Raw genomic sequence first — 13,314 nt, forward strand, 5'->3', positions numbered from 1 at the left:
GAGTGAAGAAGTTGAAGAAGGGCAGTTGGGTGATGAAGCAGCAGATATGTCAATAGCTAATGATAAAGAACCATACTGTGTGCCCTTTCAATTTTATAGAGTAGTTACCACTGACTTAGAAGATTCTTGGTGTTTGTATGATGAGACCTTGCGATTTGTATCAGTAGTAATGGCGTTACTAAGTGAATATCAGTTTGAACTTCCAAAAGGTATTTACATTGTTTGTGGGGAAAAAGCTTATAGATGGATTCCAAAGGGAGCAGAGGGAACCTGTACATTGGCTAGATTGGAACCTGCAACATGGGTATGGAGTGAGGATGATTTCCCTTACAAAAACATTCCTCAACACATGCTTGCAAAACGTGATACTGACACAAAATCTAGCAAACAGACACAGAAGCATTTGTTTAGCACACCATGGTACATGCAGGCAGGAATGGTACTGACAGGTCCATTAGGAGTAATGTTGGGGAATATGAGAAATGCCCAAATGATTCAAGAACTAGGAGATATTTTTGATAATGTGACTGATCTATTATTTGATGCTATAAATATAGAGTCAGCCTACACAAAACAGCTCATTATCATTACCAATCAACATTCTATGGTACTTGATTATCTCACTGCTTCTAGTGGAGGTTTCTGTCAGGTGGTGGGACCTTCATGTTGTCACTTCATAAACCCTGAAGGACTGATGCAGGTTACACATGATATAAACCAAGCAGAAAGACTTAAAAAGGGATTTAAAGAAGCCAATGCATTGAGTGAACTACCCTTCCCTGAATGGCTTTCTTGGTTAAACCCACTGAATTTATTCAAAGGTGTGGGTGGATGGATCACAGGGATAATACATTATGTCATTCAAGGAGCGTTTATAATATTAGTAATTGCAGTATTGGTAAAATTGTTTGTAATGCTTGTAAAGAAAATTCTAGGAGCTAATTGTAGCTGTTTTTCAGGAACATGCAAACCCCAAAAGAGAGAAGCTATTGATACTGAATCCCTCCAAACTCAAGTAATGATGACCATAACAACCACAAAGAGATGCAGATGTATGATATGTGACAAAGATACCCTGGCAGACTTAACCGACTGTGCCTACTGTGGAAGTCCTATGGAATCGTTTGACCACAAGATGCAAAGAACATCAGCATGAAAAGAACTTTAACACCATACACCATAAAGTGTGTGATATATAAACACACTATAACGACTCTATAAAAGTTACACTATAAAGTGTGTGATATATAAACACACTACAAGGACTATACAAACATATATCACATTTACATAATGAATAAGCTGGTAGAACATACATATATGATATTATACTACATATATATAGCCTATAGCCTTATATAGCCTTAAATATATGTTCCCCTCTAGGAACAGTAGATAGGATGGGTATAGGGACATGTAGGCCGATCCCACAGAGCACGTTTGAATGGCAGGGCCCCATAATGCGCGTAGGGAAAGCCTAGTGTATTATGAATGTAGGACAAGTCTCTGCGGTCTACCCTATAGGAAGGGACAGATGAGATAGAACATAATTAATCAAAAGAGGGGAATTGTTAGAGAAGCCATCTTGTATCTTTTTGGTATAGATCGAAGTCCAGTATAGAGTTCATTATAACATATGAAGTTCATTATATTCTCCCCACATATGGGTATTTGATTAGTTATGAAATCGTTACGCAATCCATTGTGCAAGGATGGAATGAGTAATTGATGTTCTATCCCACATCTGCTATTCTTTATACGGTCATCTTGACCTGGCGCTTGTTTGACAAGGTTTGATTGAACACATCTCTTAAAACACTTTTTATTACATATCTTTGGCTTGAAATATTAATCCTTTCTTGGCTTAAAATATTAATCCTTTCCTTATGTGATGATATCATGCTTATATCCCAAATAACTATATTTGGTAAAATCTGAAGTTGTATAATCATATCACGTGTCTCATATTGCGTAATCAGCTTAGAAGGTATAAGAAACCTTGCAATTCTAATAAAGACAGAGAACCTTGATTCACTATAGACTTCACTTGTCTTGGTGTGTTAATTGTCACTCTCACAACCGGCCGATCCTTCATCTACCTGAGAAGGTATAGAGCAGACGGCTCTAACATAAAAAAAAAAAAAAGGAGAGACAGGTGCAAAAGATCAGTTGCACTTTCTAAACTTTAACAATATAAATCCTTAATCGGTAACAAATACAAAAACCTAGACAAGACCAATATATACAGTTAAAATTAAAACAAACTAGGCTGAAAATTGGCCCTGGGATACAACACGTATAACATCATTTCCATATGATGCTTTTACAATGAGACAATGTAACTTGGTGACAATGCCCATGGCACATAGTAATTGCTTATTATCCTTTCTATATTCTCTTGATACGGCATTATTGTCTGTACTTGCGTAGTGCAGCTTTCTTCTTTACTGAATACTATATGACATCACTTTTGGGGTAGTCTCCATTTATAATTACCGTATTTTCCAGATTATAAGACGCACTTTTTTTCTCCCAAAACTGGGGGTAAAATGGTAGTGCATCTTATAATCCGGATATAGCTTACCAGGGCAGCGGTGCTGGAACGTGGTCACAGGAAGCAGGTTCAACGATACTGAGGGCTCGGAGGAGGGGATGTCACTGCAGTGGAGCGGCTCAGGAGGGTCACAGGACAGAGTCGGTGATGCGGCGGGCGCCACTGATCTGACAATGGGCTGTGGGCTCCATTGAATCACCAGCGGTTGACTTCAAGAAAATGGCCATGGAGGCGGCGCTTGCGCAGGTTGACGTAATGGACTATAAGAAAATGGCCGCAGAGTCCTATCTGTGCATGCGCTGCCTCCGTGGCCATTTTCTTGAAGTCAATCTAGTCAACAGCGGGTGATTCAACGAAGCCCGCAGTCCACCAGCATATCAATGGCGCCTGTCGCCACAACACCCCTAAGCTTGCAGTATCACCGACCCTCCTGAGCCATGACACTCCTTCCTCCGAGCCCGCAGCATCTCCGACTCTCCCTCCTGTGACTTTCCTTAGTCGTTCCACCACCGCCGCTCCCCCTGGTGATATATTATAAGATGTACTAGGATTATAAGATAAACCCCCATTTTAACATTAAACATTATTTTTTCCTATTTTCTTCCTCTAAATTTGGGGTGCGTCTTATAATCCAGTGCGTCATATAAAAAGAAAAATACGGTGTCTCAGATATCCACTACATTTACAAGGCTCTACTGTTTATCATGCTGGTCCTATGGGTTTTATCCCAGTGCCATTTTTGGGTCTAGTAAACAGGTTCTGGCGCAATGTGCGCTTTTTTAAATGTTTTTTTCTAGGTTTGTGTGTTTGTGTTACATTCTACATTGTTTAAATCTGGGAAATACAATCTTTTTTATGCGTCTTTCCTCTTTTCTACAGTCTACATCTTCTTCGGTGCGTGTTATACTAAGGTGCAGCTTATGAAAAATAAGGTACATATTCCTAAAAAAAAACTTAAAGAAAAAAAAAAGGGGGGGGGGGGATTAAGGCAAAATTAAAATATTGATAAAACAACTATGACATTTAAAGAGTCCAGAAATCACAAAAATAAAATAACAGACCTATTCTCAATGAATGCGATGAATGATAGTATATACATCTGCAAAAAATACTGGTTAATATAATAGAAATAGTGCATGATATTACATGGAGAAAATTCTGCTTTAAAATATGGTAACATAGCTAAGAAAGTAAAGGGCATTAATATAAGAAAGCAATTGCTACACTGCGTAGGAATGCAAAAAAGGGGCATGTGCTTTTATGATTGTCACAGGTTAAGCAGTATAGCCTTGTTCATATTGGAGGTTTCTGGGTAGCCGGACTGAGCTGTCAGTAATGGAACAGGAGTGTGGTTATGCTTGAATATAAAAAAAAAATGCCCTAAAATGGCTTATAGCCTTCTCTGCAGAAATACACAGTGAGCACTCCTTCCCTGGTGGCATACTGTATATCACACAACACACTAAGATGATTGGAATCCCCCCCCCCCCCCCCCCAAAAAAAACCAAACACTTCTTCCACATATCTGGACATTATAAAAACTCAGCAAAGATTTCTGTTGTTTTCTTGTAGTCCATAGACGTTAAAAGAATCCAGGGACATCTGATTAGAACTTGTGGGCTCATGTGGGAGCATTGGATCGCTGCCTGGGTTTATCAAAATACTATCCATGCTCATCTCTGAAAAATAAAAGTAATATTCCACGTTCAGCATCTTACTAGGCTGTACTTAACAAGAAAAGTTTTTCAGAGTTAATGAACACAACAATGAGAATCTACAGGCTAAGGACCCTTTCACACATCAGTTTTTTGCCATCAGTCACAATCCGTTTTCTCGACAGATCGATGGATCCGTCACAGATTGTGGCTAAACTGATGCGATGGATCCGTTTTTCGACGGATCAGACTAGCTGGGGGCTAAATAATTAATTGGAGCATGCTCAGTTAAAAACAGTTAAAAAAAAAAATGGAATCAGTCGTTGGATTCCGTCATTTGATGGATTCCAACGGATCCTGTGCCCATAGGCTTCCATTCTACCAAACAACAAGCGGAAACGACAGATCCGTTTTTTTACGTACACAAAAAACATTACTGTGGCCGTCGTCTCCGTCCGACGGACAAACATTTTCGAACGACAGATGAAATGTGAGGCCATCCGTCGCAATCCGACGCTAATAAAAGTTGATGAGAAAAAAAAAACGGATCCAGTGGCATCAGTCTCTAGATACATTTTTTTAAAATTCAACGAATTGGGACTTAGGCCCCCTTCACATGTCCGTGATTCTGGTACATATGACTTCAGTTTTCAAAGGTACTGGAGACAAGGACATACGCATTAAAATCAATGGGTCTGCGCACACATCAGTGTTTTCCCAAGAACCGTGTGTCTGTGTGGCGCACACGTGTGTCCATGTGTTCCGCACGGAGACAAGTCCGTGTTTCTCCGGCAGCATTGATGTCACATGAACCACACACTGATATGATCCGTGTGACATCAGTGTGACACATACTGGAGAAAACTTGGGTCTTTGAAATAAAATGATTTTCTGTACCCACCTGTCTCCAGCACTGTCACTTGCATCCAGGCCCGCTCATTATGCTCATGAATATTCACTGCACCGCAAACCTGGAAGCAACGGCGTGGGAGACAATAGCGCCGGAGACAGGTGAGAAAAAGTTCCTGACCTTTTTATGGTATCTTGGATAGCACGCGGTGAACACTAGTGTGCCAAAATTACGGCTCATGGATGGACCATACGCACCTTCAACACGGCTGTGCAAAGAAATGTCACAACACAAAGCACTAACAAAATTGCTTGAAATTATACAATAAAACATTTGAAATTCATGGTGTTTTGTTTTTGTTTTTTGTTTTTTTACACAAGCCCAACAACCCGCTATATCCTGATCCCCAGCCAAAACAAAAGTACGTGTTCAAGGAAACCTCAAGTAAAATAGTTTGCCGTGGTTCACAGGTTTTAATTGGTACGCTGAGAATGAAACTTACGAATAATGTCATCGGTCAGATTTGCTACGTTTTGAGGATATTCAGCTTGGCTAAAAAGAAGCATATCAGTGTCACACTGAGAAGTCTCTGGGAAATATTGGGGTGTTCCGGAAGCAATGCTGCTCAGCGAGTCATCCACATTCCTAGAAGAAAAAAGGCATTCATAGTAAATGTGCAGCTCGGAGCAGAAAAAGGGAATTCAAGATTGTTTAACCAATTCCAACATGCCACAAAGTGCTGGCAGCTCATATCACTAGCAGAGGCTACAGAAGAAATACAGTGGAACCTCGGTTTACGAGTAACTTGGTGTGTGAGTATTTCGCTATACGAGCAAAGCTTGCTGTAAATTTTTAACTCCGTTTACGAGCAAGCTTTGCTGTACGAGCAAATACTCACTGCACACACTTACGGTTCCGTACTTTAACCACGCTCTGACCCGCTCTTGCAGTCCACACAAACACGCACATACGCACGCACACCCAGACATCAGATTGCACACTGATGTGTGCATGCAATCTGATGTGCGAGTGTCAGCCAGAAGGAGGGGAGGACGGCGTGCAGCATACCTGCTGGAAGCACCCGCCGGAAATGACAGGACGACGTGGGAGCCACGCATATGCCTGGGGTCTGGTAAGTATGACGATCCTGGGAAGGGAGATCTGCATTTTTTGGGGGGTAAACTTACTCCCAACCATGTGCCCCTGCGAATAAGCCCTCCCCAAAAATAAGACCTAGAGCTTTTTTTTGTGGCAAAAAAATAATAAAAAAGAAAAATAAAAAAAAAAAAGAGAATTTTGTTTACTCACCGTAAATTCTTTTTCTTATAGTTCCGACATGGGAGACCCAGACCATGGGTGTATAGCTTCTGCCTCCGGAGGACACACAAAGTACTACACTAAAAAGTGTAGCTCCTCCCTCCTAGCATATACACCCCCTGGATGACCACATCTAGCCAGTTTAGTGCAAAAGCTGAAGGAGGACATCCACCCACAAGTAGAGATAGAGTAAAACCCGGAATAACCGGAACCTCTGTCTACAACAACAGCCGGTGAAAACACACGGAACAAGAACTGCCAACAGGCAACAGGGAGGGTGCTGGGTCTCCCATGTCGGAACTATAAGAAAAAGAATTTACGGTAAGTAAACAAAATTCTCTTTTTCTTCATCGTTCCTTATGGGAGACCCAGACCATGGGACGTCTCAAAGCAGTCCATGGGTGGGAAATAAACAGAAAACTGAGAAGTAGGCAAAACCTAACTTCACAAATGGGCGACAGCCGCCTGAAGGATGCGTCTGCCCAAGCTCGCATCTGCCGAAGCATGAGCATGCACTTGGTAGTGCTTCGAAAAGGTGTGCAGACTAGACCAAGTGGCAGCCTGACAGACCTGCTGAGCCGTAGCCTGGTGCCTGAAAGCCCAAGTGGCACCGACAGCTCTGGTCGAGTGCGCCTTAATCCCCGACGGGGGAGGCACCTGAGAACATTGGTAGGCATCGGATATGGCCGACCTAATCAAACGAGCTAGGGTCGGTTTAGAAGCCGAGAGACCCTTGCGCTGACCTGTGGTCAGCACAAAAAGAGAGGTGCACCGCCTAAGAGCAGCGGTGCGTGACACATAGATCCGGAGCGCCCGCACCAAATCTAAAGTATGCAACGCTTTCTCAAAGCGATGCACAGGGGCCGGACAAAGGGAAGGCAATGAAATGTCCTGGTTAAGGTGGAAAGGAGACACCACCTTAGGGAGAAAGTCCGGAGTCGGACGGAGAACCTCCTTGTCTTGGTGAAAAACCAAAAAGGGTGACTCCGAAGAGAGCGCAGCCAAATCAGAGACTCTCCTGAGAGAAGTTATGGCCACCAGAAAGACCACTTTCTGCGAAAGTCGAAACAAAGAAACCTCCCTAAGAGGCTCAAAGGGGGGTTTCTGTAAGGCCGTGAGGACCAGATTAAGGTCCCAGGGATCCAGAGGCCGCCGGTAAGGCGGAATGATGTGAGATGCGCCCTGCATGAAGGTGCGCACCTGGGCCAGTCGGGCGATACGCCGCTGGAACAACACTGACAGAGCAGAGACCTGTCCCTTGAGGGAATTGAGAGATAGTCCTAGCTGCAGACCGGACTGTAGAAAGGACAGGATGGTCGGCAAGGAAAAAGGCCAAGGAGCATGGCCGGAAGAGCGACACCAGGACAGGAAAATTCTCCAAGTCCTGTGGTAAATCCTGGCCGAGGAAGACTTCCGAGCCTGAGTCATAGTGGAGATGACCTCGGAAGGAATGCCGGAAGCAGTCAGGATCCAGGACTCAAGAGCCACGCCGTCAATCTGAGAGCCGCAGAATTCTGGCGGAAAAACGGACCTTGTGAGAGAAGGTCTGGGCGGTCCGGGAGATGCCACGGCACCTCTACGGACAGACGGAGCAGGTCTGGGTACCAAGCTCGCCTGGGCCAGTCCGGAGCAATGATTATGACCCGACGGCCCTCCATTCTGATCTTGCGCAGGACTCTGGGCAAGAGAGCTAGAGGGGGAAACACGTAGGCCAGACGGAACTGGGACCAATCCTGAACCAGCGCGTCCGCCGCCAAGGCCTGAGGATCGTGGGAGCGAGCCACGTAAACCGGGACCTTGTTGTTGTGCCGGGATGCCATTAGATCCACTTCCGGAGTGCCCCACCTGCGGCAGATTGACCGGAACACTGCCGGATGCAGGGCCCACTCACCGAGGTCCACGGTTTGACGGCTGAGATAATCTGCCTCCCAGTTTTCTACGCCTGGGATGTGGACTGCGGATATGGTGGACTTGGAGTCCTCCGTCCACTGAAGGATACGTTGAACTTCCAACATTGCTAGGCGGCTGCGAGTCCCGCCCTGGTGATTGATGTAGGCAACTGCTGTCGCGTTGTCTGACTGGACTCGAATGTGCTTGCCCGCCAACAGGTGGTGAAAGGCTACGAGAGCTAGGAGCACAGCTCTGATTTCCAGCACATTGATCGAGAGGGCTGATTCGGACGGAGTCCAAGTGCCCTGTGCTCGGTGGTGGAGAAACACTGCTCCCCAGCCGGATAGACTGGCATCTGTGGTGAGAATCACCCAGGACGGGGCCAGAAAGGAGCGTCCCTGGGACAGAGAGAGGGGCCGAAGTCACCACTGAAGAGAGCTCCTGGTCTGTGGCGACAGAGCCACTAGCCTGTGCAAGGAAGAGGTCCGCTTGTCCCAACAGCGGAGAATGTCCAGCTGCAGGGGACGCAGATGGAACTGGGCAAAGGGAACCGCTTCCATTGACGCCACCATCTGACCCAGCACCTGCATGAGGTGCCTGATGGAATGACGGCGGGGCTTCAACAGAGAGCGCACCGCCAGATGAAGGGACTGCTGTTTGACTAAGGGCAGCTTCACAAGTGCCGGCAGAGTCTCGAATTGCATCCCTAGGTACGTAAGTTTCTGGGTCGGGGTCAGAGTGGACTTGGGCAGGTTGACAAGCCACCCGAATTGAATAAGCGTGGCGAGAGTGAGCGAGACACTCCGCTGACAGTCTGCACTGGATGAAGCCTTGACTAGAAGGTCGTCCAGGTAGGGAATCACTGCCAACCCCTGGAGGTGCAGAACCGCAACCACTGCTGCCATGACCTTGGTGAATACACGAGGGGCCGTGGCTAACCCGAAGGGGAGAGCCACGAATTGGAAATGTTCCTCTCCGATTGCAAAACGTAGCCAACGCTGGTGTGAAACTGCAATTGGCACATGCAGATAGGCATCTCTGATGTCGATGGATGCTAGAAAATCTCCTTGGGTCATTGAGGCAATGACCGATCGCAGAGATTCCATGCGAAAGTGCCGCACCTGAACATGCTTGTTGAGAAGCTTGAGATCCAGGATGGGCCGGAAGGAACCGTCCTTCTTGGGGACTAGGAAGAGGTTTGAGTAGAAACCTCTGAACCGTTCCCGGGCGGGAACCGGTACAATTACTCCGTTGGCCTGCAAGGATGCCACGGCCTCAGAGAAGGCGGCGGCTTTGGAGCAGGGGGGAGTGGACAGAAAAAATCTGTTTGGCGGGCTGGAAGAAAATTCTATCCTGTAGCCGTGGGAGATGATATCCCGCACCCACTGATCGGAGACGTGTTGGAACCACACGTCGCCAAAGTGGGAGAGCCTGCCACCGACCAAGGACGTTGCTGGCGCAGCCAGATAGTCAAGAGGAGGCTGCCTTAGTGGCAGCGGCTCCTCCGCTCTTCTGAGGCTCGGCTTCGTGCGCCAGCTGGGTTTTCGATCCTTGGCTGAGTTAGTGGACGAGGCTGAGGGCTTAGAGGATGACCAGTTAGAGGAACGAAAGGAACGAAACCTCGACTGGTTCCTGCCCTGGACAGGTTTCCTAGTTTTAGTTTGTGGCAAGGAAGTACTCTTCCCGCCAGTAGCTTCCTTAATAATTTCATCCAGTTGTTCACCGAATAGCCGGGACCCAGCAAAGGGGAGCCCAGCAAGGTACTTCTTGGAAGAAGCGTCTGCTTTCCACTCTCGAAGCCACAAGATCCTGCGGATCGCGAGGGAATTAGCGGAAGCCACCGCCGTGCGGTGAGAAGCCTCCAGAATGGCAGACATGGCATAGGATGAAAAGGCCGAAGCCTGGGAAGTTAAGGCAACCATTTCGGGCATAGAGTCCCTGGTGATGGAATGCATCTCCTCCAGAGAAGCAGAGACGGCCTTAAGAGCCCACACTGCTGCAAAGGACGGGGAGAACGAGGCCCCTGCCGCCTCATATACAGATTTGGCCAGAAGGTCAACCTGGCGGTCAGTAGGATCCTTAAGTGAGGTGCCATCGGCCACAGATACAACTGTCCGGGCTGAGATTCTAGACACCGGAGGATCTATCTTTGGTGAATGAGCCCACTCCTTGACCACCTCTGGTGGAAAGGGAAAACGGTCATCAGAACTACGCTTTGGGAAGCGTTTGTCAGGACAGGCCCTGGGCTTGGTCACAGTGGCCTGAAAACTGGAGTGGTTAAAAAACATACTCCTTGCTCTCTTAGGTGAGGTAAACTGGTGTTTTTCTACCAGAGAGGCTTGTTCCTCTGACACTGGTGGATTGAGGTCCAGTACGGAATTAATGGACGCAATCAAGTCACTAACATCCGCATCACCTTCAGATAGATCAATGGGGTACATAGAGGTAGCGTCCGAGCCCACAGTAAAGGCATCCTCCTCGCCCAGCAATTCAGCTCGTGAATCAGAGCCGTGGGACGAGGAAGGAGAAGAGTCCCTGCGTCTCCGTTTAGGAGGACGGGGTCCGGGAACAGATGAAAAATCCTCTGTGAGCTCTGCAGAGTCCGGGACAGCTGTCCCATGGAGTCGGCAAAGGACTGGGAGATAGCTTTAGAAAACGATGCTACCCAAGCCGGGGGTTCAGCCACCGGGGCTGGAGCAGCCGGAGGGACCCCTGGGGAGACTCCAGGCTGAGGCACCACCATGTTAGAGCAGGCATCACAATGTGGATATGTGCTTGGTTCAGGCAGTATGAGCTTACATGCAGTGCATATAGAGTAAAGCCTTGCAGCCTTGCTCCTAGTGAGAGACATGCTGCTGAGGTGGAGGTTCTGCAGTAAAGAACACACACTCCTTCAGAATCACTCCCAGAGAGTGTATAAGAAAGTCCACAACCAGAGGTTGTGGCTTACCAGACCGTTTTGTGTGCCCTCCGGATTCCACAGCTTGGACCCCCAGACAGATGCAGAGCTGCAGCAGCCAGCGCCGATCAGTGTGTAAACGCTGATAAAATGGCGCCGGAGTGAGGAGGGGGGCGGGGTTTAGTCCAAGAGCGGGAACCGGAGGGCCAAGGAGAAATACAGGGGAGGGAAACATCTCCTCAGAGAGGAGTGTCCTCCCCTGAGCTGAACGGCCGGTGGGCGGTGCCTCACTGTCCCTCTGCATGACTGACATGCAGGGGCAGTGAAAACGAAACTAGGCCGCAGCCGAAGCCGGGGCCTACATTTTCTCATGCGGCCGACGAGCAGGCACCCTCGGCGCGGTTCTCAGGAGAAAACCAGAGAACCGTCCGGAAATCACAGCACAGTGAAATAACACACTCTCCCCACAATAACTACACAAGGGACCCTTCAATAACGTCTCAATACTTAGCTTATGAGACGCAGGGCCAGGTCCCTGAGGGGTGAGCGCTCCGTCCGGCAGGGTCCTGAAAGGGCTGCGGATGGAGACCGGTCTCCTGCACAGCAGAGAGAACCGTGATGGCTCCCACTTCAAGCCAGAGCCCGAGGGATGGTGAAGGAGTGCGGCATGTAAGGCTCCAGCCTTGTAAATCAACCTTAACAGCACCGCCGACACAGTAGGGTGAGAAGGGACATGCCGGGGGTCCAGGCTTGGACCCGCTTTTCTTCCAACTCTTTGAAATCAAAAATCAGATGAGAATGCATGTGTGTGTGACCTCCTGAACACAAAGCATTGAACTGGCTAGATGTGGTCATCCAGGGGGTGTATATGCTAGGAGGGAGGAGCTACACTTTTTAGTGTAGTACTTTGTGTGTCCTCCGGAGGCAGAAGCTATACACCCATGGTCTGGGTCTCCCATAAGGAACGATGAAGAAAAAATAATACATGACTAGGTCTTATTTTCGGGGAAAAAGGGTATATTATCCATTCAAAATTTCAGTTGTATAATATCCAAGTCGTGCAGCTTATTACAAGACAGAAGAATATGGGTATAGATCACCGATTTCAAAGGGAAACTGTCATATTGGGGTACATGAAAACTAGGATAGCAACTCAAATAGATCAGCAAATCAGGGCACGTGAATAAAACTCTGCAACAACTCAAATTCATTAATTGAATAAAAAATGTTACCGCACTTTCATATGTGGTGTGATAAAAATAACCTTTTGTTCTCACCTTTAAAAGCCTTTTCTTATACCATCCATTGGGGGGACACAGAACCATGGGTTACAGTCGTTGTCGCCAGGAGGTGGACACTAAGTAGCTAAGTGTTTGTTTCTCCCACCAGCAATATCCCTTCTGCAGGCAGTGAACTAATTTCTAGCTGGCATAATACAACCAGAACCCAAGAATGAGGAACCTCTTGAAGCAAACTGAATAACTGTAGGAAAAAAGTCTACTATTGGGGGCTTGGTGTCCCCAAAGGATGGTACGTAAAGTATTTTACAGGAAAAGGACAAGTTGAAGAAAGGAGGCCTAGTGTATTGAACTGTCTGCGGAGTGTTGCATACTAAAGCAAAATTATCGGTCACAAAAATGTGCCACCTGTAAAATTTGGTAAAGGCTTGAAGTGACAACCAAGTGGCCACATTGCACCTGTAGAGTTGGAAGCTTTGTGATGAAAAGCCCAGAAACCCCCACTATTCAGGTAGAATGGGCTGTCCACCGGAAGTGTGGTACCTTGCCCTCGAGTGGTAGGCATCAACAATGGCTGACTGGATCCAATGGGCAATTGAGGATGTGGATGCCAACATGCCCTGGTTGGTACCCTCTGGATTAATGAAAAGAGTCTTACTGCTGGAAGGAGGCAGTATGAGACAGATACACTTGCAGCACAATGTCCTCATTAAGATGGTATGACAATCCCACTTTTGGCAGAAAAGAGGCGATTGGTTGGAGGACTACTTTGTCCTGATGGAAAACCAAAATTCTGCATATTCTGAAACATGTACATAATAACCACTAAGAAGGCAACCTTTCAAGAAAGTAGGCATGAAGGGATGTTGTGGAGGGATTCAGAAGGAGACTTCAGTACCATAAGTGGCAAA

The 13,314-nt window shown here is 47.0% G+C and overlaps 1 protein-coding gene across 2 annotated transcripts in view; it reads right to left on the reverse strand.

Moving 5' to 3' along the window:
* Window positions 1–4,037: 4,037 nt before the first annotated feature.
* STAT2 (signal transducer and activator of transcription 2) overlaps window positions 4,038–13,314 on the reverse strand; it is a 180,978-nt gene continuing 171,701 nt past the window's right edge. For both annotated transcript variants that reach the window (XM_075337007.1, XM_075337005.1), the window contains exons 23-24: window positions 5,562–5,704; window positions 4,038–4,233 (exon numbers count right to left, since the gene is read on the reverse strand). In XM_075337007.1, the coding sequence (XP_075193122.1) occupies window positions 4,097–4,233; window positions 5,562–5,704 (280 nt within the window). In that variant the 3' untranslated portion in view covers window positions 4,038–4,096. The remainder of the gene's footprint in view (window positions 4,234–5,561; window positions 5,705–13,314) is intronic.

Source organism: Anomaloglossus baeobatrachus, chromosome 2 (genome assembly GCF_048569485.1).
Source record: "Anomaloglossus baeobatrachus isolate aAnoBae1 chromosome 2, aAnoBae1.hap1, whole genome shotgun sequence".
NCBI classification, from domain to species: domain Eukaryota; kingdom Metazoa; phylum Chordata; class Amphibia; order Anura; family Aromobatidae; genus Anomaloglossus; species Anomaloglossus baeobatrachus.